Consider the following 27,974-nt stretch of genomic DNA (forward strand, 5'->3'; position numbering starts at 1 on the left):
CCCCCCAGTGACTTCACAGCTCTGGTGCAGTCCCTTCCCAGATACAGAGAGTGATCTGGGGTGTCGTAGAATCCTAGAACTGGACAATTCTGCAGGTCTGCCCAGAACTCATTGCACCGAATTCAAGGGAACTTCTTCCCTGGTAGATCCTCTGGGGATCTCTGTTCGACCGAGCTGATAAAGCTCATCTTCTGGAATTGCCTCAACGTGATTGACGACCTGAGCCTCTGATAAGGCTCCAGGCACATTCCCCATTCAGCAGAGTTTCCAGCACAGGGAAGAGACGAGAGGTTTGGGCTACATTGCTAGGAGTTTTATTATCTAGCTACACTGGCAGAAAAATACATCCTCTCTCTGTCAGAGCAGAGAGCAACTGAACAACAAAGGAACAAAGGAACAGGAATCCGTCTCCCGTGAGACTTCCAACAGTATGGAATGTGAGGAATGTAAACAGAGTCTTGTGACTCCAAAGCACTGCTCAGTGGCAAACAGAAATGGCAAGCATTTTCTCCTCACTTACAGGGACATTGGGAAGACAAGCTGGCCTTGTTGTGAGCCAGGTGTCCTAGAGAGACAGTGGGGAAAAGGGAGGTCCCACTCTGAAAGGCCCATGGAATGAAAGGGAGGCTGGGGAGGAGAACAGGTCCTCTCAGGAGTGGCTTCCGAGTGCCATGATGCGCTGGGGTAAGGCAGGAACAAATGCAGAGGGGCACTGCCTGCCAATCCAATTCCCCGAAATTCATCACCCATCCTGAGACACTCAGAAGAAGATTCAGGAGGGGCCTGGGCCCCTGACCAGCTACATGGCTGGATGGTCATTTCCACCATTCCAGAGGCGAGACCCTCCATCCCGACCAGGGAGGGTGTTGCTTTACTTGCCAACAAGCAGGACACACACGCCTGGTGGTTGCCATCAGGCTGCAATAAGCTCAGGGGAAGTGGCAGGTTGGGGCACCTAGGAGAATATCCTACGCTGCACCAAGGATTCCCTGCCTGAGCTGCTTCAGGTTGTGGCAGATGTTCTGGAGACACCTAGCTTGGTTGTCCTAGGGGATTTTAGCATCCATGCCGACACGACCTTACAAGGGGCCGCTCGGGACTTCGTGGAAAGCATGGCCTCCATGGGGCTGTCCCTGAATAAGTCTGGTCCAACCCATAGCCGCGGACATGCCTTGGACCTGGTGTTTACCTCTATGGATGTTGGTGATCTGACACTAAGTAAAAGCGAAACGAAAGAAGTGCCATGGTCAGATCACTTCCTGGTGCAACTGGACTTCTCTGTCACCCTTCCCCTCTGTAGGGAGGTGGGACCGATTTGGATGGTCTGCCCCCGCCACTTAATAGATCCGAATGATTTCCAGAGAGTGGTAAGGGATGTTTTATCCCAAGTTGCTGGCCTTTCAGCCGATTCCCTGGTGGCCTGCTGGAATGTGGAGTTAACCAGGGCTATTGACTGTTTGGCTCTGAAGCACCCTCTCCGATTGCATGGAGCCTGGACAGCCCCGTGGTTTTCCACGGATCTGAGGGCAATGAAACGTGTCCAGAGGGCAACCAAAATGGTCAAAGGCCTGGAAACGATGCCTTATGAAGAACGGCTAAGGGAGCTGGGCATGTTTAGCCTGGAGAAGAGGAGGTTAAGGGGTGATATGACAGCCATGTTCAAATATATAAAAGGATGTCACCTAGAGGAGGGAGAAAGGTTGTTTTCTGCTGCTCCAGAGAAGCGGACACAGAGCAATGGATCCAAACCACAAGAAAGAAGATTCCACCTAAACATTAGGAAGAACTTCCTGACAGTAAGAGCTGTTTGACAGTGGAATTTGCTGCCAAGGAGTGTGGTGGAGTCTCCTCCTTTGGAGGTCTTTAAGCAGAGGCTTGACAACCATATGTCAGGAGTGCTCTGATGGTGTTTCCTGCTTGGCAGGGGGTTGGACTCGATGGCCCTTGTGGTCTATTCCAACTCTATGATTCTATGAAACAATTGTTGAGACGGCTAGAGCGCCGGTGGTGGATAACTCATTCCGAATCTGACCGGACACAGGTTAGAGCTCAACGGCGAGCCTACCAAGTGGCGATAGCAACGGCGAAGAAGACTTTCTTCGCCGCCTCTATTGCATCTGCAGAAAGAAGAAGAAGAGTTTGGATTTGATATCCCTCCTTTCACTTCCTTTAAGGAGTCTCAAAGCGGCTAACATTCTCCTTTCCCTTCCTCCCCCACAACAAACACTCTGTGAGGTGAGTGGGGCTGAGAGACTTCAGAGAAGTGTGACTGGCCCAAGGTCACCCAGCAGCTGAAGGTGGAGGAGCGGGGAAGCGAACCTGGTTCCCCAGATTACGAGACTACCGCTCTTAACCACTACACCACACTGGCTCTCAAACAGCAGCAGGAGACTTTTTCAGGGGGTTCACAATTTAGCGAGTGTGGTGTAGTGGTTAAGAGCGGTAGTCTCGTAATCTGGGGAACCGGGTTCGCGTCTTCGCTCCTCCACATGCAGCTGCTAGGTGACCTTGGGCCAGTCACACTTCTTTGAAGTCTCTCAGCTAAATTGTGAACCTCCTGACTGGGATGAGAGCTCAGCAGCCGGTCTCTTTCCAGCTCCTCCTTCTCCTGGCTCAGCCTCCCAGTTCATTCCTGGCCTGATTTACTCTCCCAGGACACCACACACTCTCCTTCCCACTAAGCTCAGAGACTCCTTTCTCTAGCTGGCGATCTTTTCCTCAGAGTGGATGTTTCCATCCAGAACCAGCTCCTCTCACTCCCCATCTTCCCCACCTCCCTCCAAAGCTCCTAGCCATGGGGGGAACTGGGCCCAGGTCTCCCTCCTCCAGCTCCAGGGCTCTTAGTCTGTCTGCTAAACCACATGGGGTGTCTTTGGGTGTAATAATAATAATAATAATTTATTATTTATACCCCCGCCCATCTGACTGGGCCTCCCCAGCCTCTCTGGGCGGCTTCCAAAAAAATATTAAAATACTGTAATACATTAAATATTTAAAGCTTCCCTAAACAGGGCTGCCTTCAGATGTCTTCTAAAAGTCTGGTAGTTGTTGTTCTCTTTGACATCTGCTGGGAGGGTGTTCTACCACTGAACACTCTGTTCCCCCCAGTTCCCCATGGGGATGAAGGGCAGCTGGGAGAGTAAATCAGGCCAGGAATGAACTGGGAGGCTGAGCCAGGAGAAGGAGGAGCTGGAAAGAGACCGGCTGCTGAGCTCTCATCCCAGTCAGGAGGGGAGAGATCCTTCTAGAAAGAGAAGACTCCCAAACCAGAGATCCCTTGGGCCTTTGGCTAGGAGTACCTCGGGAGTAGGGTAACTGGCAGAAAGTGCCACCTTGTTAAGAGCCAAAGTATTACGTGTGAAACAACTGAGAAAACCTTGAAGGCAGACGATGGATGAAGATTGGAAGAAAGTTTAAAAATTCATTTAGAGAATTATTGTAAAATTAATGAGTGTTAGAAAAAATGTTGGAATGAAACTATTTGGCTTTAGTGGAAATGCTTTAAGGAATTATGTATAAATAAGTTTTAAGTTTTAAGATTTAGGGCTTTTTATGGTAAGATAAGGTTAAAATAAATTAAGGTAATTTAATGACAGAATATAGTGAAAGATGGAAAGGATTTGCTGAGATAATTAATAACTAGAATACAAAAAAGGGAGGTGTGAGGAGGTCGATGAAACAAGTTAATGAAAGATAAAGATTTGGAAATATTGGGTTTGTTTTTTAAATTTTTTGTTTGCTTTTGTTTTTCGTTTTGATGTATTGTGTGGTTTTTTGCATTTTTTTCCTTCTTATTGAATTGTATTGTTGAATTCATTTTTTTTTGTCTATCTCTTTTTCTTTTTCTTTTTTTTCTCTATAATTTTAAATTCTCAATAAATATCATTTAAAAAAAAAGAAAACCTTGAAGGGAAATAACATTGTAAACTGAAATATCCTACGTTTTATCCACTCATGTCATAAACTTCCTTGTTAAATAAAATCGTTAATGTTTATTTGTGAAATCCTGCCTGAGACTCCCAGTTAGTGAGTTTTACCTCACACAAGTCCCCCACAAGATAATCTGAGGTAGTTGGAGGGCATTTGTGGAAATTGTGTTCTGTGAGGTGGGTGCACTATATTTAAGAGAGAGAACGGGCTCAAGGCTGCCGGGGGGGAAAGAGCCCTTGCGTCGTCACATATTAATTGAGGGCAGGGGTGGGATAGGAAGTAAAAACCCACACAGATCCTATTTAGTTTTGAGCCGACTGGTAGACTTAAAGATGCATGAGGAAAACTGGATGCTGCACTTACGCCCACAGATATGTGGAATTTTTAGTGAAATATACTCAGATCTCAGAGAGGATGAAACCTCTGATTCCCTCACATTTAAGGAGAGAGTGAAAGTGCGCTTTGGACTGACTGCAGAACAAAGCCAAAAAGCCTTTCGTGAAATTAAAAGGAAACCAGGAGAGACTTAGGCCCAACTGGGTAGCCGAATTGACCAAGCTCTGGACAGATGGGAGGAAAGTGAGATGAGCTCAAACAGCTGATCAGTTGAGAGCAATGTTTCCAAGAGGTTCCTGCTCATTTAGGCTGAAAACAGTAACTGAAGTCTCTACCTTGGGAGATGAAATCAAAGGAGACTCAGGGGGAGCAGTAATACTCTGTCCCTTCCAGAAAAAGCAACCCAGGGAGGAAGTGGGGTCTCAAAACGACAACCCTGAAGGGCGGGCCCAAGGGTGCCGGGGGCGGAAAGAGCCGTGATACGAAGTAAAAACCCACACAGAAACGTACCCAGAGACACAGAACAGCCAGTTTAATAAAGGAGTGAAGTTCTTTGATTAAAAAGAGAAAAAATTCCTGTCAGAAAATGACCAGCAAGCGCCAAGCCAAAGAGACTCAGGATGACCCAGCTGCTGCGTCTGAGGAGAATCCTAATATATTGAATTAGAGATGATGAGACCAAGATTGGAATTGTCTAAGGTTGAAGCAGAGAAAGAAAGAGAAGAGGCCAGAATGGCAGCTGCCCTTCATCTAGCAGAGATACAGAGAGAGAGAGAGAGAGAGAGAGAGAGAGAGAGAGAGAGAGATGAGCCCAAGAAGAAAGAGGCAGGGAGGCCAAGATGGCCCATGAAAAAGAGATGCTTCCTTTAAAAATGGAGGAGATTCAGGCGAGGGCAGAACTGCCGCAAGCAATGTTGGGGGTGGAGATTTTGCCTCAGCAAATGTAAAGTATGTACAGTGGTACCTCGGGTTACAGACTCCGCTAACCCAGAAATAGTACCTCGGGTTAAGAACTTTGCTTCAGGATGAGAACAGAAATTGATCTCCGGTGGCAGCGGGAGGCCCCATTAGCTAAAGCGGTACCTCAGGTTAAGAACAGTTTCAGGTTACGAACGGACCTCCAGAACAATTTAAGTACTTAACCTGAGGTACCACTATAAAAGGTGATGGTGTGCAGGCCTAATGGTCAAAGCTTCAAAATGCCAGTTTGCTATGAGGCAAGTAAAATACTTCGGTCCCGTCCCAAGGGGTGGAAATATACAACCTGACTGGAGCAAGGCAAAGGTCCTTTAAGAGGGGCCTAGACTCTCCACAAAGAGAGAAAGAAGAGCTTTTCTGGGGGGACAGGGATATTTATTCCTATCTGCCTGCGGACTGTCTGGCCAGAGTGGTGCATGCTCTGGTTATCTCCCGCTTGGACTACTGCAATGAGCTCTATGTGGGGCTACCTTTGAAGGTGACCCGGAAACTGCAATTAATCCAGAATGCGGCAGCTAGACTGGGGACTGGGAGTGGCCACCGGGACCACATAACACCGGTTCTGAGAGATCTGCATTGGCTCCCAGTATGTTTCCGAGCACAATTCAAAGTGTTGGTGCTGACCTTGAAAGCCCTAAAGGGCCTCGGTCAAGTATAACTGAAGGAGCGTCTCCACCCCCATCGTTCTACCCGGACACTGAGGTCCAGCGCCGAGGGCATTCTGGCGGTTCCCTCACTGCAAGAAGCCAAGTTACAGGGAACCAGGCAGAGGGCCTTCTCGGTGGTGGCACCCGCCCTGTGGAACGCCCTCCCACCAGATGTCAAAGAGAACAACAACTACCAGACTTTTAGAAGACATCTGAAGGCAGCCCTGTTTAGGGAAGCTTTTAATGTTTGATGTATTAGAGTATTTTAATATATTTTTTGGAAGCCGCTCACAGTGGCTGGGGAAGCCCAGCCAGATGTGCGGGGTACAAACAATAAATTATTGTTGTTGTTGTTGTTGTTGTTGTTGTTGTTGTTGTTGTTGTTGTTATTTTAGCCCCCATGCTGCTGCTTGACATGACTGGGTGAAGAAAGACCAGCCAGACAAGAGCATTTGGAGGGACCAGTGCCAGGCAGCGTTGGGACATTGAAAAACAGCCCTAGATCCGGGGTCAGCAAGCTTTTCCAGCCGGGGGCCGGTCCACCGTCCCTCAGACCTTGTGGGGGGCCGGACTATATTGGGGGGGGGGGAATGAACCAATTTCTATGCCCCACAAATAACCCAGAGATGCATTTTAGGTAAAAGGACACATTCTACTCATGTAAAAACACGCTGATTCCCAGACTGTCCGGGGGCCGGATTGAGAAGGCGATTGGGCCACATCCGGCCCCCGGGCCTTAGGTTGCCTCCCCTGGCCTAGATGGACCTTGGGGTCTCTTCCAACTTTAGGATTCTTTTCTTCATTTTGCAAGGCGGACAAGGAGCAAGAGCAACCTGCCGTCACAGAAGGAAGTGGACGGAGTCTTCATCTCCTTGGTTGCCCTTCTCTGGGAGGGTGGGCAGATTGTGAGGAGCAAAAACGAGGATGCGATGATGACTCTCACTTTCAATACTCCTACTATATGTAGGCTAGAGAAGCTGTGAGATGTTTTGCTGGGGGGGGGGGGCAGGAGAAGAGAAGAGGAACGCAAGTCTTCCACCCCCAGTTATGTCTCCTCCAGAACGTCTGGCCAGAGACATTTTGACCAAAAAATCCACCTGGACAGAAATTTTACCCCTGAAAAGGAGGACGTGTCCTGGGAAAAGAGGACAGATGGCAACCCTCTTCTCTGGCGTCCCTCGTAGCCGAGTAAGATTGTCTCCCCTAAACACGGTTTCAACCATGAGGCCCTCAGTGACCGTGGGGGCCAATTCTGGATCCAGGCGTCCTTCCTTGCCTGGTTGAAGGAGCTGTGAAGACACGCTGATTCCAGAGGATGAGGAGCGTCAAACACACCGTTTAATCCACACGCGTCTGGCAACCCAAGTCTAAGCCAAATTCTAAGACTTACTGAATGCAGGAATTTTGGGGGTATAAGAATGGCAGCGTGTTCAGAACACACAATGTCACCCGAGGGGAATAAAAGGCTTCCCAGGAAAACCCCCTTGGCTGCTCCTGTGTTGCTTCCAAGGCGACTTCACCAAGAACATACGGTACATTTATGGCTGAAATACAGACACAAAGCAGCAGATGGGACAACGCAGAATGGCCCCCCCAGCCATGTCTCCCCCCCTCCAGCTGCCCCTTCAGCCCCCCCGGGACCCCCTCTTGCTGGGACAGGGCTTTCTGCCCCCCAGCCCCCCCCAAGAGAGACTCGCCCCCCCCGGAGAAGAGACACCCCCGGGTCCCCCATATGCCCCCCCCAAGACCCCCTCTCCCCCGCCCAGACGCCCCTGCGCAGCCCCGGGCAGAGAGACGGGCTCCTCCTCCCGGACACGGGTTCCCCCTTCACACGCACACGCGCCCAGTCCCGGGTTCTGGGTCATGATTCTTCCCTGCCCCCCCCCCCGGAAGGGGCAGCTCTGCGCCTGCGCGACGCCCCGGGCTTCTCCGCCGGGAGAGAGAAGGGTTAAGGGGCGCCGAGCTGGCTTCCTAGAGAGGACAGGAAAGGAAGGCGGGCCGCTCCTCCTCCTCCTCCTCCCCTCTGACGTCCCTTCCGGCCTCGCCTTCGCCTGCCGGGCTCTGGTGGGTCTCCTCTCGGGGGAAGCCTGGGGAACTCCCTGCCCCGGGAGGCGGGAAGGGGAGGGAAGAGAGGCTGGGGGGTCCGGGAGGGAGCCAGAGGGACCTCAGGCCCTGGCCAGGGAGGTGGGACTGGAAGAGAGTGAGGAGGGAGAAGGACATTCGGAGGGACATGAGGGAGAAGTATATTAAGAGGGACATAATTGTGAGGGAGAAGGATATTAAGAGGGACATTATTATGAGGGAGAAGGATATTAAGAGGGACATTATTATGAGAGAGAAGTATATTAAGAGGGACATTATTATGAGGGCGAAGGATATTAAGAGAGACATTATTATGAGGGAGAAGGATATTAAGAGGGACACTATTGTGAGGGAGAAGGATATTAAGAGGGACATGATTGTGAGGGAGAAGGACATTAAGAGGGACATTATTATGAGGGAGAAGGATATTCAGAGGGACATTATTATGAGGGAGAAGTATATTAAGAGGGACATAATTGTGAGGGAGAAGGATATTAAGAGGGACATTATTGTGAGGGAGAAGGATATTAAGAGGGACATTATTATGAGAGAAAAGTATATTAAGAGGGACATTATTATGAGGGAGAAGGATATTAAGAGGGACGTTATTATGAGGGAGAAGTATATTAAGAGGGACATAATTATGAAGGAGAAGGATATTAAGAAGGACATTATTATGAGGGAGAAGGATATTAAGAGGGACATTATTATGAGGGAGAAGGATATTAAGAGGGACATTATTATGAGGGAGAAGGATATTAAGAGGGACATTATTATGAGAGAAAAGTATATTAAGAGGGACAATATTATGAGAAGTATATTAAGAGGGACATAATTATGAGGGAGAAGGATATTAGGAGGGAAAGGCTACGAAGGAGAAGGACAGGAATACCTCTGCTTACAAACCGTCCTCCTTGCAAATGCTTTAGCTTCTCTATTCATAAATCTCTGTATGTCGGGCATTTCCCCTCCCTAATTCTTTATTTGTTTGACTAAACTGCGGGAGGCAGTGAATGACAGGAGGGCCTGGCGTGCTCTGGTCCAAGGGGTCACAAAGAGGCGGACAGGACTAAACAACAACAGGGACGGTGGCAATCCAGCCCTGGTTCCTAGGAAGACTCATCCATGCTTCCTCAGGGAACATTCTTCTTCTCTTGGCTGTGTATTGATCTTACAATAGAATAGTGTGTTTGATTCGTAGGACTTGCTGCACCTTCCATTAGAACTTGGCAGAGGACCAAGGGGCTCCTTCCGATCTCCTGGAGGTGTCCTGAGAACAGAGATGGATGAGCAAGACTCACCTGGCCCTGAAGCAGGAAGAGGCCATGCCATGGAAACGGGGAGCAGTGGGGAATTCTGGGAAAACTCCATGCAGAAGATCCTGGATGAGGAGGACACCCTTTGCTCAGAGGTGCAGAGCCAGCAGCTCAGGCAGTTCTGCTACAAGGAGGCCAAAGGACCCCGAGAGATTTGCAGCCAACTCTACCACCTTTGCCGCCAATGGCTGAAGCCAGAAAGGCACACGAAAGCTGAGATGCTGGACCTGGTGATCTTGGAGCAGTTCCTGGCTGTCCTTCCTCTGGAGATGGAGAACTGGGTGAGGGAATGCGGAGCGGAGACCAGTTCCCAGGCGGTGGCCCTGGCCGAAGATTTCCTCCTGAGTCAGGCAGAGGAGAGGAAGCAGGCAGAGCAGCAGGTGAGAGAGACTTTCCTCTGAATACTCCCAAGGGGCTCCTAAGAGGAGGGAGAGTATTCCCAAATCATTTCCTAATGGCCCATCCTTTTTTGGAAAGCATATTATTATTATTATTATTATTATTATTATTATTAATGACACCCATGTGGCTGGATGCCTTCCAGCACATATAAAAGCATAAGAAGACATCAGATGTCTTCTAAACGTTATGCAGTTTTTTATCTCCTTATCACTTGATGGGAGGGCATTCCACAGGGTGGGTGCCACTGTGAGGAAGGTCTTCTGCCTGGTTCCCTGTATCTTCACTTACCACAGTGAGGGAATCAGCAGAAGACCCTCGGAACTGGACCTCAGTTAATGGAGACGCTCCTTTGGGTATACTGGGCCTTTGAGGCCGTTTAGGGCTTTGAATTGTGCTGGGAAACGTTCTGGGAGCCAGTGAAGATCCTTGAGGACCAATGTTTCATGGTCCTGGCAGCCAACCCCAGACACCAGTCTAGCAGAAGCAGGAAGCAGCTTTCACCTCTGTCCCCCGAAAGCGCTTGCCTCTGCCATTCCTTCTCTAACCCTTCTCCCCATTCTCTGTTTTGAATCCTTGTTGCTCTTTCAGAGGAAGGATCTTTTGGCACAAATGGGTCTTGATTCTTCTGAGGCAGAGAAGACTCCGCTGGACGCCAGAGTGAGGCCTCTGGGTAAGGAGGAAGGAGTGTTTTCTCCCCCGTTTTGTCACATTCTCTTGGTTTCGAAACTAATCTGTGCGTTCTTTGCATCTTTTGGGGGAAGTCACCTGGAGCCCAGAGCTCGGGGGGTGGGGGGAGATGTATTTTTGCACAACTATTATATGAAATGAGTACAAATGTCCAAATGTACTCAGCAGGGGAGACATTTACGATAGTAATTTGATTAGTTTACACTTACAGTCCTCATTATAACAATGCGAAATTACAATACAATTAGTAATACCAATCTTTAAGATACCAAATTATATAATATAGGTGCCCCTCCCCGCATGCTAAAACTGATGGTTTGGTGATTTTCTTGATTTCTGCATTCCAAGATCTTATTAATTTCAGTTACACTCCTGTCAATATAACAATCCTTTATACAACAACTGCAATATTAATGACTTCAATTCGTATTTGAAACTTCAAATAATATATAAAACTACAAGTGAGGCACTCCAGCGATATCCTTACTCTTCCTGTGTGTGGCAATCTTTCTGTTCGTGATATTTCTTCCTGTCCTTGTAAAATGTTCTTTCTATCTTTTCCTGGTTGTTGCTGTTCTCCATTATTCCTTGGACGGAGCTAATATCCCATTGTGGTTTCGGAAATTCTCCATCGCTCTGTCCTGTGCTTCGTTGTTTGGCAACTTTAACAGCAGCTGCAAAACTCACACTATCCCAATAAATAATCAGTTTTTGCCATTTTTCTTCTCTGCCTGGGAAGGAGAGGGATCGGTAAGAACTGCAAATGACTCAGTAATGAACCTTATCAGCTCCTGCACAATTTTCAGATTCCTTACATCCCTGTCTGGCCTTAGATAAATGCGCATTTATCCAATTAAATTAAATTCCAAGTCCTTTTAGCATTAATCAGTTCAGTCTGTATATAATAAAGGATGGGGAAGAGTCACCTCTAATTTTCCATCGTAAACATTTTGCAAAATAGAGCTTCCCTCCCTTTTTCCTTTTTGTTTTTACACACACAGTTCCATTTGATGTTATATTTCATATCTGCAATCCAGTTTCATCCCTGCTCACCTGTACATAGATATTTTCAACCAGTATTCAATGGCGGGCTGCCAAATCATAAATGCAGAGAAGAAAACTTGATATAAAGAAGCCATAGGCTCCCCTCCCCCCACTCACTGTCTTTTGCAGCAAATGAAGTTTATTCCCAAATTCAAACCTTAAAGACCTAGCAGCTGGTTTAATTCCGCAGTTTATGATCTCATCTCTACCAGCAACGCCTGTACATTAGTCCAAATTGAGCTCTAATTGACAGGAGAACTTCTGCTTCTTAATGGCAGCGATGGAGGGTTTTCGGCAGGCGAAGGGCTTTTGCACTCAGCGCCTCCCTGCCTCCCGCAATCCATGCCGGAGCCGGAACCTGGTACCAAGACGAGCTGGGAGTGAAGCCCGTTCCCCCCTGTCCCTGGGGGAAACTTGCAAGGAGAATTACCCTCAGTCATCCTTGTTTTTCCTTTGCCAACGATCTCCCGCTGCCTCCATTAAAGCAGAGCGGAACCGGAAGCTAGCAGGGGAGACTTGGACGAAGCCCCATCTGTACGGAGAGATGCACTGTTTCACCTCTGAGAGAAGCAGGCGCTCACGGTTTCCACTTAACTTGGTCTCTCCCAGGTGACGGAATGATGCCACCAAGACCTGCTCCTTCATCTTTTCATGGTGGTGGAGGGGAGGCAGCAGCTGTGGACCCAGATCAGGTAGGGGGAAGGAGCCTTGTGGGGAAGGACTGCTTGGATGCAGACTGGCTGGACACAGTTGGATGCAGAGGAATGGTGGGAGGAGCCAGAGAAGAGGGAGCCGACTGGGAGGAGGAGGAGGAGGGGTCTGAAGCTGGAGAGGGAAGAGGGCTCAGGGAGCAGAGGGAGTCTGTGGCAGAGAGCAGCCCAGACTCCGAGGCAGAAGCTGCAGCAGGAGAGAGGGATGAGGAAGGAAGAGAGGGGTCTGGCCGCTGTAGAAAACAACAGAGCCAAGTGAATGTTCTCTAGGAGGACAGCCTTTTTCCTGTTCTGTTAGGGTCCAGTGTGCTTTGAAGATGTGGCTGTCCATTTCACAGACGAGGAGTGGGCGTTGCTGGATCCTGACCAGAGAGCTCTCCATAAGGAAGTCATGGAGGAGAATCGTGGGATCTTGGACTCTCTCGGTAAGGCTCCCTATTGGATCATCCTATCTGTTTTGTAATGCAAAACATCTCTCTATGTGACGAACCTCTGATATTTCGATGGGGCTCAACAGCGCCACCCACAGCACCTGGGATGTTAACACTCCCACAGCAAACCTTGGATAGATGGCTATTGATTGTTTTCCCTGTGACTATTCTTCCTCCAGTTCTGCCGTTTAAAACCATGATCAGGCTGTCTGAACTGCCCAGGCCTTCTTAAATGTAGGATTCAGAGTTATTTGAGGTGTTGAAGTAGCTTCAGTCAAGTTTCCTGCTTTTGTTCTTGCTTCTGTCTCTCTCTGGTTGACCAAAGAGTCGCTTGGCATTGGAGATGGCACAGATTCCACGACTGAACCAAACAAACTCCATCCCAAAACAGAGCCAGGCTTTTTGAATCTCAGGCAGTGAACCCTGTAGTAACAATAATGATAATTTTATTATTTTTACCCTGCCCATCTGACTGGGTGGCCCCAGCCACTCTCGGCAACTTCCAACAAATATGAAAAAAAAATAAAACATCAAACATTAAAAACTTCCCAATACAGAAGTGCCTTCAGAAGTCCTCTAAAAGTTGCATAGTTATTTCCTTGACATCTGATGGGAGGGCGTTCCACAGGGTGGGTGCCCCTACCGAGAAGGCCCCCTGCCTCGTCCCCTGTAACTTCTCACAATAATGTAACATTTAAGTACAGTGGTACTTCGGGTTAAGAACTTAATTCTTTCTGGATGTCCACTCTTAATATTTGTTTAGATTTATTACTGCATATTGTACAACTTAGCATATTGAATACAGTGGTACCTCGGGTTAAGTACTTAATTCGTTCCGGAGGTTCGTTCTTAACATGAAGCTGTTTTTAACCTGAAGCACCACTTTAGCTAATGGGGTCTCCTGCTGCCGCTGCGCCGCCGGGGCATGATTTCTTTTCTTAACCTGAAGCAAAGTTCTTAAACTGAAGCATTATTTCTGGGTTAGCAGAGTCTGTAACCTGAAGCGTATGTAAAATGAAGCGTATGTAACCCGAGGTACCACTGTATATTTTAATTTTGAACAGGGAACTTTCCCGCTTTGGCCACCTTTAAAATAATAATGAAAGCACATTTTATTTATGAAGATAGTACAGATCCATATTTAAATTTGAACAAAATAACGTTACCAGGTTAAGCTGTACTTTTAAAAACTAGAGAGAGAAAACATATAATATTCAATTTGATTTGTATATGAAACTAGACATTTTGCAGAACAAAAGGAACATTATAACATCTAACTCCCTTCAGTTCTTCGCCTCTCCCAAGCATTAATTAGCATTGTTCCATAATTTGGGGCTGCACTTCTTCCCGAGACTCTAATCCGTTTGCCTCTTAGTTTCAGGTGGTGATGAATTGGAAATGAAGAACAAGGGAGACCACAATGAAATCCACACAGTGGAGGAGCCATATCAGGATTCAGACTGTGGAGAGAGCTTCAGTCAGAGCTCACATTACACTTCCCATCAAAGAAATCCCCTTGAGAAGAAACACTATCAGTGCATGGAATGTGGAAAGAACTTCAATCAGAGGGCCAAGCTCACCTCCCATCAAAGAATTCATACAGGGGAGAAACCCTTTGAGTGCATGGAATGTGGAAAAAGCTTCAGGACGAGATTTGAACTCACTTCCCATCAAAGGATTCATACAGGGGAGAAACCCTATCAGTGTGTGGAATGTGGAAAGAGCTTCACCTGGAAAATAAGCTTCACTTCCCATCGAAGAATTCATACAGGGGAAAACCCCTATCAGTGTCTGGAATGTGGAAAGAGCTTCTATCAGAGGGCCAAGCTCACTTTCCATCAAAGGATTCATACAGGGGAGAAACCCTATCAGTGCGTAGAATGTGGAAAGAGCTTCAATCAGAAGGCCCATCTCACTTCCCATCAAAGGATTCATACAGGGGAGAAACCCTATCAGTGCATGGAATGTGGAAAAAGCTTCAGGACGAGATTTGAACTCACTTCCCATCAAAGGATTCATACAGGGGAGAAACCCTATCAGTGCGTGGAATGTGGAAAGAGCTTCACCTGGAAAATAACCTTCACTTCCCATCAAAGAATTCATACAGGGGAAAACCCCTATCAGTGTCTGGAATGTGGAAAGAGCTTCACCAGGAAAGAAAGTCTCACAGCCCATCACAAAATCCACACAGGGGAGAAACCCTAACAGTGCGTGGAATGAGGAAAGAGCTTCAGTCAAAGCAACAATCTCATTTCCCATCAGAGAATTCACACAGGGTAGAAACTATTTTAGTGCCAAGAGTGTGATCGGAGGGAGTTATGAAAGTTTGGTCTCATTGTTAAAGTTCTTAACACAATTGGAGCTCTTAAAAGGACTGGCTGAAAAAGCTAAAATCAAGACAGGTTTGCACAAGTTCATTTCTCTTTGAAGGAAAATATTTCTTCTACTCTGAGCCATTTAAAGAGAATTGGATTCCTGCAAGACAACCACTCTTACCTGGACGTCTAAATTGCTATGTCCTCTTGGACACATTCTTTTTTTCTTTTTTATGGTTCCTCTCTTAAAGTAATTATTTGGTTTATTTGTTTAATTCGAATCTTAATTTGAGAAATTGGATTTTATGTTAAACATCTTATGTGTGTTGGGTATCAGGCTGGAAGGAAGAGGGAGGGCTGGAAAAATGCAGGAAACAGGATCTCTTGGGAAAGAGTTATTCTGTGACCTTGACAAACTGATAAGGTGCTGCTGGAAAATAGGCTGCTTTGAGAACAAGGGAGAGGGAGATTTTGAATATGGCAGTTCAAAAACAGTTAACACTAGGCCTGTGTTAAATTTGGAGAAGCTATTAGCCCGAATTAATAAAAATCATTAAATGGTGACTAATTTAACCACTAAAGTAGAGACACTGACAAAGAAAACAGAAGCACTAGATATCTCCATGAAAGGAAGGGAAGAGAAGTCTGAAAAGCTGGAAGACAAAAAATGGAAATCAGAACAGGAGACGCTTAGGATTGATGTGGATGGTTTGGGTGGAAGATAAGAGGCAATTGCGGGCGCTTTGGTGGTTCTTGAGATGAGACAGAAAGCCCAGCCTCTGAGACGGAGAGGAGGGAGGAGAGCAGGATTTTAGCAAAGGGTTGAGCGGAGTGGCTGGGAGTGGAATTAGACTGGCTTGTGGAGCAAGGAGTGCTCAAGCCGGTGCCTAATGCCCCCTGAGAAACCCCAGTCATCACACCTGTCAAGCCCAATGGCTCAGTCCACATCTGCGCAGACTACAAATGTACCATAAAGAAGGCCCTTATGGCTCATGCATAATCGGTGCCAATGGTCAGCCATGTCCTCGCCACCCTGGCGGGGTCTAAGATTTTAGGCAAGCTGGCCCAGGCCCAGGCCTGGTTTGGATAGAAAACCAATGTGAATAAATCCCCCCAGTGCCACCCTCTGGCCGGTCTTCCTGTCTCCCTCTCCTTGTGCCCCCACCCTGCCCCAATCAAAGTCCCAGCCAGCAGCTGCCCTCCAGGCCTTCCTCCGCCCATCTTGGGGCCTCAAGGCATGCGGGCAAGATTTGGTGGGGGGCCAGGCTGGGCTCAGAGGTCTGCTTTCCTCTCCTTGCACTGGGAAGCTTGTCTACTAACTAATAGATAAAGGGTTGTTTGGAAGACTAAGCCCTCTCTACCCCCCACCTTGTTTTGAAATAAAGCCTATTTAAGAATTGGGGACACGGAGGAAGGAAAAGGTTATGTACTAAGCTTGGATCCTAGAATAAAAGGCAAGTAGGATCCTAGAATGCAACAACTGATTGGCCTGCAGGAAAAGACCAATCAGGCTCCAGGAGGGAAGCAGAATTAGCCAATCAGACGAGACTAATTGTGTAAATAATGTATATAACAGCCTGAGGTTTGGGGGCCATTAAATCACTGCTTTACAAGCTGCAATAAAGAGCATGAAGTCACTACAGGACTCCTGAGTAGATTTCAGAGAATCTAATGCATCTTTGGTTGGGATTGTCCAGCAAGGAGATTGGAGATGGTTGCCAGTCAAAGGGTAGTTTAAGACACGGGGGGGGGGGGGAGAGCTCCTTGTGAAAGGGGGGGGGCAGTTCTGGGAGACATTCCAGCCCTGGCATTGGCAGCCAGATGAGGAATCCTGGAAGAGGACACTCCAGGCTCATCTAGTCCAACCCCTGCAATTCAGGAACCCCGGTTCTTAGACCCGCCAGCTTCCTTGAACTGGGCAACTCAGATGCCTGGAGCAGCGCCCCATTGGAGAGCAGCCTTGGGTCGCCTCTGGAGCTGGCCGGACCTTTTGGACGGCTGTTTCCATCCCCCCTGCCTTCTGCTGGCAGGCCCGGTTGGGAGTTGTAGTCCAAAGCCCATTGAGGGTGCCTGGTCCTGGAGGTGGTTTTCAAGTTGGAACTATGTTTTGACCCTTTGCTGAAAGGAGATGCCACAAAGTGTGTGAGGGGGTTGCAGAGTTTTGAGAAATTAAAAGACAGAGTGCGAGATTGGCTTCATTATTATCAAATAAGAGAGGTTTATAATTTGGATAAAGAAATTGGCTTCCAGGTGGAAAAATCAAAGTTGGAAACAGAACTGTTAGATCCTGAAACTAAGATACTTTCAAGAATGTATAACTTACTGTTAAAATGGAATACTCAAGACGAGACGGTTAAATCTGCTATGATTAAATGGGCACAGGACATTGGACATAATATTATGTTTGCTGACTGGGAACAGTTATGGACCACAGGTATGAAATTTACGGCATGTAATGCCTTAAGAGAGAATATTATGAAAATGGTATACAGGTGGTACATGACACCAGTCAAGCTTGCAAAAATCTATCATTTGCCCGATAATAAATGTTGGAAATGTAAGGAAACTGAAGGTACATTCTTTCACCTTTGGTGGACGTGCCCTAGGATTAAGGGTTTCTGGGAAATGATATATAATGAATTGAAAAAGGTATTTAAATATACCTTCCTGAAGAAACCAGAGGCCTTTCTCCTGGGCATCGTTGGCCAATTGGTGCCAAAGAAGGACAGAACTTTTTTTATGTATGCAACAACAGCAGCAAGAATACTCATTGCAAAGTATTGGAAGACACAAGATTTACCCACTCTGGAAGAATGGCAAATGAAGGTGATGGACTACATGGAACTGGCAGAAATGACTGGCAGAATCCGTGACCAGGGAGAAGAGTTGGTGGAAGAAGATTGTCAGAAATTTAAAGATTATTTGCAGAAACACTGTAAAATTAAGGAAAGTTAAAGAGACGTTGGAGGGAAAATAAGTGGTATTGGTTAAAAGGTTTTTTTTTTTTTTAGTGTATGTAAGCATATATTGTTAATTTTTAGAAATATATATTTACAATAGGTGACGAAGTAGAGTTATGAAAAAGGACAGAGGGTAAGGATTTGCTGAAAGGATTTTTTAAATGGGAATACAAAAGGGGAGGTGTGAGGGGGTCAAAGAATTAAGGTGATGAGATAAAGGAGATTGAAGGATGGAATTAATTTTAAATTTTAAACTTCTTATGTTTGTTTTTCTTTTTATCTATATCTAATCATTCTTTTGCTTTTATGTCTTTCTTTATTTCTTTCTAAATTGTTAGTTGTGTGAATTGTACTTTATAATTTTATGTGTGTGTTTTTTTAAAAAACCTTAATAAATATTATATAAAAAAAACAAAGTGTGTGTGTGTGTGGGGGGGTGTCTTTACAGTGCCAGGATACAAGGTGCTCTCTTGACCTGGGAGCCCAATCCCTCTCCCCCACCCCTAGAAAACTGCAGGGCAGCAGTTGAAGAAGGAGCAAAAAGGGTTTTCTTGTGTGTGTGTGTTTCTTTGTGGCTGATTAGCTGTTCTCCCTGTGCAAAGGTCAGGGTGCGCGCAGTTTGATCCATCTTTTAGATTTAGGGGAGCTAGTCTCAAACGTTTGTTGGGGGAGACCTAGGTTTTTTTGTGGGGGGAGTTATTTGTCTTCACGCTTTTTATGATGGAGGACCACTGTAGCCACCCCCAACGACACGTTCTCAAGATGGAGGGGGAGGGAACAGCTGCAGTCGCCTGCGGTTCCTGCGCAATGTTTGCCATCTTGCCAAAGGTTGCAGGCAGCTTTACCTGCAGCAATTGCATGTTGATTGCCCTCTTAAAAGACAAAGTCCAGCAACTGGAGGAATGTGTAGCTACGCTCCAAAGAATTAGAGAGCTGGAGCTCTTCTTGGAAGCAACAGAGAACACTGTCTCCACCAAGGAGGAGACAGGGGACACCCCTGAGAAGGAGGCTAGGGTTCACTCTGATTGTTTAGAAATACACAATCGCTTTGAGGTCCTCTCTCCTAGCATGGAAGACGAAGAGCAGACTCCATTTGAGGATCTCTCCCTCATTACAGTCGATCAGGTATATGAAGACGAGCAGCAAAGTCAGTCCTCAGGGAATGTGCAGGCGACCTTGGAACGGACAGCTCACGGAAGAACCCCAACCAAACCTAAGAGGAGGCGTGTAGTGGTGATAGGGGATTCCCTACTGAGGGGAACAGAAGCAGTGATCTGTGGGCCTGACAAGATGTCTCGGGAAGTGTGCTGTCTCCCCGGGGCTAAGATCCAAGATGTAACTGAACGACTGCAAGGAATCATAAAACCCACTGACAAATACCCCTTCCTCTTGGTTCATGTGGGAACCAATGACACTGCAAGCAATAGCCTCCAGAAGATCAAAAGAGACTACGAGGCTCTGGGCAGGAAATTGAAGCAACTAAATGCACAAATTGTCATATCTGTCCTCCCAGTTGTACGACGTGGCCCAGGGAGAGAGGGAAAAATAGTGGAAGTGAACAGCTGGCTTCGCAAATGGTGCAAACAGGAACGGTTTGGATTCTTAGATCACGGACTGCAGTTTCTTGAAGATGGACTTCTGGCAAGCGATGGGCTGCACCTCACAACGGTTGGGAGAAATGTTTTTGCCAAAAATCTCAGAAACCTCATCAGGAGGGCTTTAAACTGACTAATGTGGGGGAGGGAGACAGTGCTCCTGAAGGTAGGAGTCTATCAATTGATGAAGATGATCATCCAAATGTCATAGACCAAATGGAGCAAACAGCACGCAGACCTAGTGGTGGGAGGAAAAAATCCTTAAATAAGAGACATGGGGGAATGATTAATGGACTTCAATGTCTGTATACTAATGCGCAAAGCATAGGAAATAAACAAGATGAGCTTGAGCTCTTGGTACAGCAAACTAAATATGACATAATAGGCATCACTGAAACCTGGTGGGATAAGTCCCACGATTGGAATGTAATAATGGGGGGATACAATCTATTTCAGAGAAACAGACCAGACAAGAAAGGAGGAGGAGTGGCGTTATATGTCAGGGATGTGTATACCTGTGAAGAGATCCAAGATTTAGAACCTCAAAGCCAAAGTGAGAGCATTTGGGTCAAAATTAAGAGAGAGAAGAATAACAGAGACCTCATTGTGGGAGTTTACTATAGATCCCCAAGCCAAACGGAGGACATAGATGATGCCTTCCTGGAACAGATGGCCAAGCATGCAAAAGGAAGGGAGATAGTAGTAATGGGGGACTTCAATTACCCGGATATTTGTTGGATGTCAAACTCAGCCAAGAGCATAAGGTCAAACAGATTCCTCACTGGCCTTGCAGACAACTTCATTGTCCAGAAAGTGGGAGAAGCAACAAGAGGAACAGCCATTTTAGATCTGGTCCTAACCAATGTTGATGACCTGGTTAGTGGGGCAGAAGTGGAAGGATCATTAGGCGCGAGTGATCATGCTCTTCTGAAGTTTACTATACAGCGGAAAGGAGCAGCCAAGCATACTAGGACTCAATTTCTTGACTTTAAGAAAGCCGACTTCATAAAACTTAGGGAAGTGCTGGGTGAGATCCCATGGACAGTAATACTAAAAGGAAAGGGAGTTCATGATGGCTGGGAGTTTGTTAAGAGGGAGATACTAAAAGCACAACGTCAGGCAATAGCAATGAGACGGAAACATGGAAGGTGCCTAAAGAAGCCAGGGTGGCTATCTAAAGAACTTTTAACTGATGCCCTTGAGTCCATCATCCAAGTCGTTGATAAAGATGTTGAATAAGACCGGGCCCAAGACAGAACCCTGTGGCACCCCACTAGTCACTCTTCTCCAGGATGAAGAGGAACCATTGATGAGCACCCTTTGGGTTCGGTCAGTCAGCCAGTTACAAATCCACTGAGTGGTAGCAGAGTCAAGACCGCATTTTACCAGCTTCTTTACAAGAATATCATGGGGCACCTTGTCAAATGCCTTGCTGAAATCAAGGTAGGCTACATTGAGAAGAGGATGAGGCCCATTCAGGGAGGAGCAGAGGGCTAGCGATGGCTCCAGGCCCCCCCAGTGGGAGTCAGCCATGCTTCTGAAGGGGAAGAGAGTTGTCCTCAGAACAAAGACAGAAGTCTGTCTTCAGAATATGGGAATATAGTGCTTGAACTCCGAGTCTGGGCTGTGATTCAGACTCATCCATGCTGGCCCAGGGAACATTTCTCTTCTCCTGACTGTGTATCAATCTGGTAGTAGAAGAATGCATTTGCTTTACAGGATTCTCTGGAACCTCTCAGGAGGACAGGCAGAACTTGGCAGAAGACCTAGGGACTCCTTCCGATCTCCAGGAGGTGTCCAGAGAACAGAGATGGATGAGCAAGACTCAGCTGGCCCTGAAGCAGGAAGAGGCCTTGCAACCCAACATGGGAGGAGTGGGGGAATCTGGGAAAACACTGTGAGGAAGAACCCGGGTCAGGAGGACACCCTCTGCTCAGAGATGCAGAGCCAGCAGCTCAGGCAGTTCTGCTCCCAGGAGGCCAAAGGACCCTGAGAGGTTTGCAGCCAATTCTACCACCTTTGCTGTTGATGGATGAAGCCAGAAAGGCACATGAAAGCTGAGATGCTGGACCTGGTGATCTTGGAGCAGTTCCTGGCTGTCCTTCCTCCAGAGATGGAGAACTGGGTGAGGGAATGTGGAGCAGAGACTGCATCAGCCGGTTGCATCAGCTAGCAGACTCAAGCCTGCAGACTTAATATCTCACACAGCATTCTGGGATCCCAACACTCCCCACCCGGCAAGAACAGCACAGAGGGACAGAAGAAGGGATCCTTCCATGTGGCAAACGGGAATGTTTGTGCACAGGATTAAAAGAATGATTTGAAGAACACCAGTTTCTTAATGCCCCTCATTAAAATACACAATGAATACCGTATTTTTCGCTCTATTGGACGCACTGGACCATAGGAGGGGAAGAACAGGGGAAATTTTTTTTTCTTGTTCTCCCCCTCTAAGTCAAGGTGCGTTCTGTGCGTTCAAGGTGCGTTCACCCGAAGCCTCTGGAGGCTTTGGGTTCCTTTTGACCTGCTCTTTGGGGCTGGTGGGGGGGGAGTTCTGCTTTCTCCCACCGCCAGCCCCAAAGACCAGGTCGGGAAACAGCGGGAAGGCAGCGCTCCGCCTCCCTGCTGTCCCCCCAGCTTGTGGGGCTGGCGGTGGGGAAAGCAGCGCTTCTCCCCACCTCCAGCCTCCAAACCAGGTCGGGGAACAGCGGGAAGGCGGCGCATTCTCTCCATAGAGCGCAATGCATTCTCTCCATAGAGCGCGCACACATTTCCCCTTCATTTTTGGAGGGACCGTTTCACTTCCCATCAGAGAATTCATTCAGAGGAGAAACCCTATGACTGCTTGGAGTGTGGAAAGAGCTTCAGTCACAGCCACAATCTCACTTCCCATCAAAGAATTCATACAGGGGAGAAACCTTATCAGTGCTTGGAATGTAGAAAGAAATTCAGTGAGACGTCAGCTCATTGTCCACTAAAGAATTTATCCAGGGGAGAAACCCTATCACTGCTTGGAGCGTGGAAAGAAATTCACCCAGCGCACCCATCTCACAACCCATCACAGAATTCAGAACGCTTTTAATGCCAAGAGTGTGGAAAGAGCTTCAGTCACAGGGCCTGTTTTGCTTCCCATCAAAGAATTCACATTGGAGGTAAACTGTAGTAGTGGCGGCTGTATACAGATTTAATTTTAGGAGACTTTAGTTCATATGAGGTAATGATTGCAGCTGGGTTCTTTGCCACATCTGGTGCCCAATAGGAATTCCTACTACGTACCCAGAGCTGTGACTTGCAAGTCCTTGGCCAAGGTGTTTAATACCTTCTTCACAGCGTCCTTTCTCTTGGCAGATCAAGATGAGCCAAGGTTGCAAGGTTTTTAGCTGGGGCAATTAGAATAAGATCCACCGTTTGACTATTGACTCAGAACCCTTAAAAGTATATTCTATAACTTTTTATTCATTTTTCTTTGTATATCATATTGTTGTTTTATTGCTATGGCCGGTGGCTGACCCAAATTATGATTTATTCCTTCAATACCTCCTTCACGTCATGACTGGTCTAAGTCCTTTCAGGGCATCCTTGGCATCAAAATGAAAGCCTATCTGGTGCCCGGAGAGCCTGGCGAGGAAAAGGCCCGCCAGGGGGATGTCCTTGCAGAGCCTCTCCCCCTCTGGGACTTTCCTGCTCCTTCTAGGGTGTTTGTTTGGTTTTTAGCCAAGAGAAAGCTTGCTCTTCTTGTCTCCTCTTCTCCCCCTCCTTGACTTCACAGCTCTGGTGCAGTCCCTTCCCAGATACAGAGAGTGATCTGTTGTGTCGTGGAATCCTAGAACTGGAGAATTCTGCAGGTCTGCCCAGAACTCATTGCACTGAGTTCAAGGGAACTTCTTCCCTGGTAGTTCCTCTGGGGATCTCCGTTTGACCGAGCTGATAAAGCTCATCTTCCGGAATCGCCTCAACGTGATTGACGACCTGAGCATCTGATAAGGCTCCAGGCACATTCCCCATTCAGCAGAGTTTCCAGCACAGGGAAGAGACGAGAGGTTTGGGCTACATTGCTAGGAGTTTTATTATCTAGCTACGCAGGCAGAAAAATACATCCTCTCTCTGTGAGAGCAGAGAGCAACTGAACAACAAAGGAACAGGAAACCACTAACATCCCATTCGTCTCCCATGAGACTTCCAACAGTATGGAATGTGAGGAATGTAAACAGAGTCTTGGGACTCCAAAGCACTGCTCAGTGGCAAACAGAAATGGCAAGCATTTTCTCCTCACTTACAGGAACATTGGGAAGACAAGCTGGCCTTGTTGTGAGCCAGGTGTCCTAGAGAGACAGTGGGGAAAAGGGAGGTCCCACTCTGAAAGGCCCATGGAATCAAAGGGAGGCTGGGGAGGAGAACAGGTCCTCTCAGGAGTGGCTTCCGAGTGCCATGATGCGCTGGGGCAGGGCAGGGACAAATGCAGAGGGGCACTGCCGGCCAATCCAATTCCCCGAAATTCATCACCCATCCTGAGACCCTCAGAAGAAGATTCAGGAGGGGCCTGGGCCCCTGACCAGCTACATGGCTGGATGGTCATTTCCACCATTCAAGAGGCGAGTCCCTCCATCCCAACCAGGGAGGGGTGTTGCTTTACTTGCCAACAAGCAGGACACACAAGCCTGTTTGTTGGCATCAGGCTGCAAGAAACTCAGGGGAAGTGGTGGGTTGGGGCACCTAGGAGAATATCCTACACCCAAAGACGCCCCATGTGGTTTAGCGGACAGACTAAGAGCCCTGGAGCTGGAGGAGGGAGACCTGGGCCCAGTTCCCCCCATGGCTAGGAGCTTTGGAGGGAGGTGGGGAAGATGGGGAGTGAGAGGAGCTGGTTCTGGGTGGAAACATCCGCTCTGAGGAAAAGATCACCAGCTAGAGAAAGGAGTCTCTGAGCTTAGTGGGAAGGACAGTGTGTGGTGTCCTGGGAGAGTAAATCAGGCCAGGAATGAACTGGGAGGCTGAGCCAGGAGAAGGAGGAGCTGGAAGGAGACCGGCTGCTGAGCTCTCATCCCAGTCAGGAGGGGAGAGATCCTTCTAGAAAGAGAAGACTCCCAAACCAGAGATCCCTTGGGTCTTTGGCTAGGAGTACCTCGGGAGTAGGGTAACTGGCAGAAAGTGCCACCTTGTTAAGAACAAATGTATTACGTGTGAAACAACTGAGAAAACCTTGAAGGGAAATAACATTGTAAACTGAAATATCCTAAGTTCTATCCACTCACGTCATAAACTTCCTTGTTAAATAAAATTGTTAATGTTTATTTGAAGAAATCCAGCCTGAGACTCCCAATTAGTGAGTTTTACCTCACGCAAGTCCCCCACAAGATAATCTGAGGTAGTTGGAGGGCATTTGTGGAAATTGTGTTCTGTGAGGTGGGTGCACTATATTTAAGAGAGAAGACGGGTCCAAGGGTGCCGGGGGGGGGGGGGAAGAGCCCTTGCGTTGTCGCATATTAATTGGGGGCAGAGGTGGGATAGGAAGTAAAAACCCACACAGATCCTATTTAGTTTTGAGCGGACTGGCAGACTTAAACGTTCCTGAGGAAAACTGGGTGCTGCACTTACGCCCACAGATATGTGGAATTTTGAGTGAAATATACTCAGATCTCAGAGAGGATGAAACCTCTGATTCCCTCACATTTAAGGAGAGAGTGAAAGTGCGCTTTGGACTGACTGCAGAACAAAGCCAAAAAGCCTTTCGTGAAATCAAAAGGAAACCAGGAGAGACTTAGGCCCAACTGGGTAGCCGAATTGACCAAGCTCTGGACAGATGGGAGGAAAGTGAGATGAGCTCAAACAGCTGATCAGTTTAGAGCAATGTTTCCAAGAGGTTCCTGCTCATTTAGGCTGAAAACAGTAACTGAAGTCTCTACCTTGGGAGAGGAAATCAAAGGAGACTCAGGGGGAGCAGTAATACTCTGTCCCTTCCAGAAAAAGTAATAATTGGAAACCCAGGGAGGAAGTGGGGTCTCAAAACGACAACCCTGAAGGGCGGGCCCAAGGGTGCCGGGGGAAAAGAGCCGTGACACGAAGTAAAAACCCACACAGAAACGTACCCAGAGACACAGAACAACCAGTTTAATAAAGGAGTGAAGTTCTTTGACTAAAAAGAGAAAAGATTCCTGTCAGAAAATGACCAGCAAGTGCCAAGCCAAAGAGACTTCACACGCACACGCGCCCAGTCCCGGGTTCTGGGTCCTGCTTCTTCCCTGCCGCCTCCTCTTCTCCCGCTTGACGCCCCGGGCTCCTCGGGAGGGAGAGAGAAGGGTTAAGAGGCGCCGAGCTGGCTTCCTAGAGAGGACAGGAAAGGAAGGCGGGCCCCTCCTCCTCCTCTCCTCTGACGTCCCTTCCGGCCTCGCCTTCGCCAGCCGGGATCTGGTGGGTCTCCTCTCGGGGGAAGCCTGGGGAGCTCCCTGCCCCGGGAGGCGGGAAGGGGAGGGAAGAGAGGCTGGGGGGTCCGGGAGGGAGCCAGAGGGACCTCAGGCCCTGGCCAGGGAGGTGGGACTGGAAGAGAGTGAGGAGGGAGAAGGACATTCGGAGGGACATGATTGTGAGGGAGAAGGATATTAAGAGGGACATTATTGTGAGGGAGAAGGATATTAAGAGGGACATAATTGTGAGGGAGAAGGATGTTAAGAGGGACATTATTATGAGGGAGAAGGACATTAAGAGGGACATTATTATGAGGGAGAAGTATATTAAGAGGGACATAATTGTGAGGGAGAAGTATATTAAGAGGGACATGATTGTGAGGGAGAAGGATATTAAGAGGGACATGATTGTGAGGGAGAAGGATATTAAGAGGGACATGATTGTGAGGGAGAAGGATATTAAGAGGGACATTATTATGAGAGAGAAGGATATTAAGAGGGACATAATTGTTAGGGAGAAGGATATTAAGAGGGACATAATTGTGAGGGAGAAGGATATTAAGAGGGACATAATTGTGAGGGAGAAGGATATTAAGAGGGACATTATTGTGAGGGAGAAGTATATTAAGAGGGACATAATTGTGAGGGAGAAGTATATTAAGAGGGACACGATTGTGAGGGAGAAGGATATTAAGAGGGACATTATTATGAGGGAGAAGTATATTAAGAGGGACATTATTATGAGGGAGAAGTATATTAAGAGGGACATAATTGTGAGGGAGAAGGATATTAAGAGGGACATTATTATGAGGGAGAAGGACATTAAGAGGGACATAATTGTGAGGGAGAAGGATATTAAGAGGGACATTATTATGAGGGAGAAGGATATTAAGAGGGACATTATTATGAGGGAGAAGGATATTAAGAGGGACATTATTATGAGGGAGAAGGACATTAAGAGGGACATTATTATGAGGGAGAAGGACATTAAGAGGGACATTATTATGAGGGAGAAGGATATTAAGAGGGACATTATTGTGAGGGAGAAGGATATTAAGAGGGACATTATTATGAGGGAGAAGGATGTTAAGAGGGACATTATTATGAGGGAGAAGGATATTAAGAGGGACATAATTGTGAGGGAGAAGGATATTAAGAGGGACATTGTTGTGAGGTAGAAGTATATTAAGAGGGACATTATTATGAGGGAGAAGGATATTAAGAGGGACATTATGAGGGAGAAGGATATTAGGAGGGACATAATTATGAGGGAGAAGGATATTAGGAGGGACATAATTATGAGGGAGAAATATATTAAGAGGGACATTATTCTTTATTTGTTTGACTAAACTGCGGGAGGCAGTGAATGACAGGAGGGCCTGGCGTGCTCTGGTCCAGGGGGTCACAAAGAGGCGGACACCACTAAACAACAACAGGGACGGTGGCAATCCAGACCTGGTTCCTAGGAAGACTCATCCATGCTTCCTCAGGGAACATTCTTCTTCTCTTGGCTGTGTATTGATCTTACAATAGATCTTACAATAGTGTGTTTGATTTGTAGGATTTGCTGCACCTCCCATTAAAACTTGGCAGAGGACCAAGGGGCTCCTTCCGATCTCTTGGAGACTTCCGGAGAGCCCAGATGGATGAGCAAGACTCAGCTGGCCCTGAAGCAGGAAGAGGCCATGCCCTGGAAACGGGGAGCAGTGGGGGATTCTGGGAAAACTCTGTGAGGAAGAACCCGGGTCAGGAGGACACCCCTTACTCAGAGGTGCAGAGCCAGCAGCTCAGGCAGTTCTGCTACCAGGAGGCCAAAGGACCCCGAGAGGTTTGCAGCCGACTCTACCACCTTTGCCATCAGTGGCTGAAGCCAGAAAGGCACACGAAAGCTGAGATGCTGGACCTGGTGATCTTGGAGCAGTTCCTGGCTGTCCTTCCTCTGGAGATGGAGAACTGGGTGAGGGAATGTGGAGCGGAGACCAGTTCCCAGGCGGTGGCCCTGGCCGAAGGTTTCCTCCTGAGTCAGGCAGAGGAGAGGAAGCAGGCAGAGCAGCAGGTGAGAGAGACTTTCCTCTGGATACTCCCAAGGGGCTCCAAAGAGGAGGGAGAATATTCCCATATCAATTCCTAATGGCCCACC

General features: G+C 47.5%; 3 protein-coding genes and 1 long non-coding RNA gene across 6 annotated transcripts in view; 3 read left to right on the top strand and 1 right to left on the bottom strand.

The window, feature by feature from the left end:
- LOC310711115 (zinc finger and SCAN domain-containing protein 31-like) overlaps window positions 1-11,668 on the top strand; it is a gene marked incomplete at its 3' end in the record, with an annotated part of 73,180 nt that extends 61,512 nt beyond the window's left edge. The window contains exons 3-5 of the mRNA XM_083512586.1: window positions 9,175-9,669; window positions 10,280-10,361; window positions 11,613-11,668. Coding sequence (XP_083368712.1) covers window positions 9,256-9,669; window positions 10,280-10,361; window positions 11,613-11,668 — 552 coding nt within the window. The 5' untranslated portion in view covers window positions 9,175-9,255. The remainder of the gene's footprint in view (window positions 1-9,174; window positions 9,670-10,279; window positions 10,362-11,612) is intronic.
- Window positions 1-15,100, top strand: part of LOC310712878 (uncharacterized protein) — a 73,540-nt gene extending 58,440 nt beyond the window's left edge. For 2 of the 3 annotated variants that reach the window (XM_083516316.1, XM_083516317.1), the window contains one exon: window positions 13,939-15,100. In XM_083516316.1, coding sequence (XP_083372442.1) covers window positions 13,939-14,768 — 830 coding nt within the window. In that variant the 3' untranslated portion in view covers window positions 14,769-15,100. Of the gene's footprint in view, window positions 1-12,040; window positions 12,115-12,430; window positions 12,558-13,938 lie in introns of those variants that run through there. The other variant, XM_083516315.1, reaches the window with a different exon arrangement.
- Window positions 1-27,974, top strand: part of LOC310712911 (zinc finger and SCAN domain-containing protein 31-like) — a 113,701-nt gene that overhangs the window by 38,800 nt on the left and 46,927 nt on the right. Inside the window, exon 2 of the mRNA XM_083516363.1 lies at window positions 27,396-27,890. Within this exon, the coding sequence (XP_083372489.1) occupies window positions 27,477-27,890 (414 nt within the window). The 5' untranslated portion in view covers window positions 27,396-27,476. The remainder of the gene's footprint in view (window positions 1-27,395; window positions 27,891-27,974) is intronic.
- The window catches only part of LOC310712942, a 95,443-nt gene that overhangs the window by 32,917 nt on the left and 34,552 nt on the right, over window positions 1-27,974 (bottom strand). The window lies entirely within an intron of this gene.

This window comes from Podarcis liolepis (genome assembly GCF_965112155.1).
Source record: "Podarcis liolepis genome assembly, chromosome: 7".
NCBI lineage: Eukaryota > Metazoa > Chordata > Lepidosauria > Squamata > Lacertidae > Podarcis > Podarcis liolepis.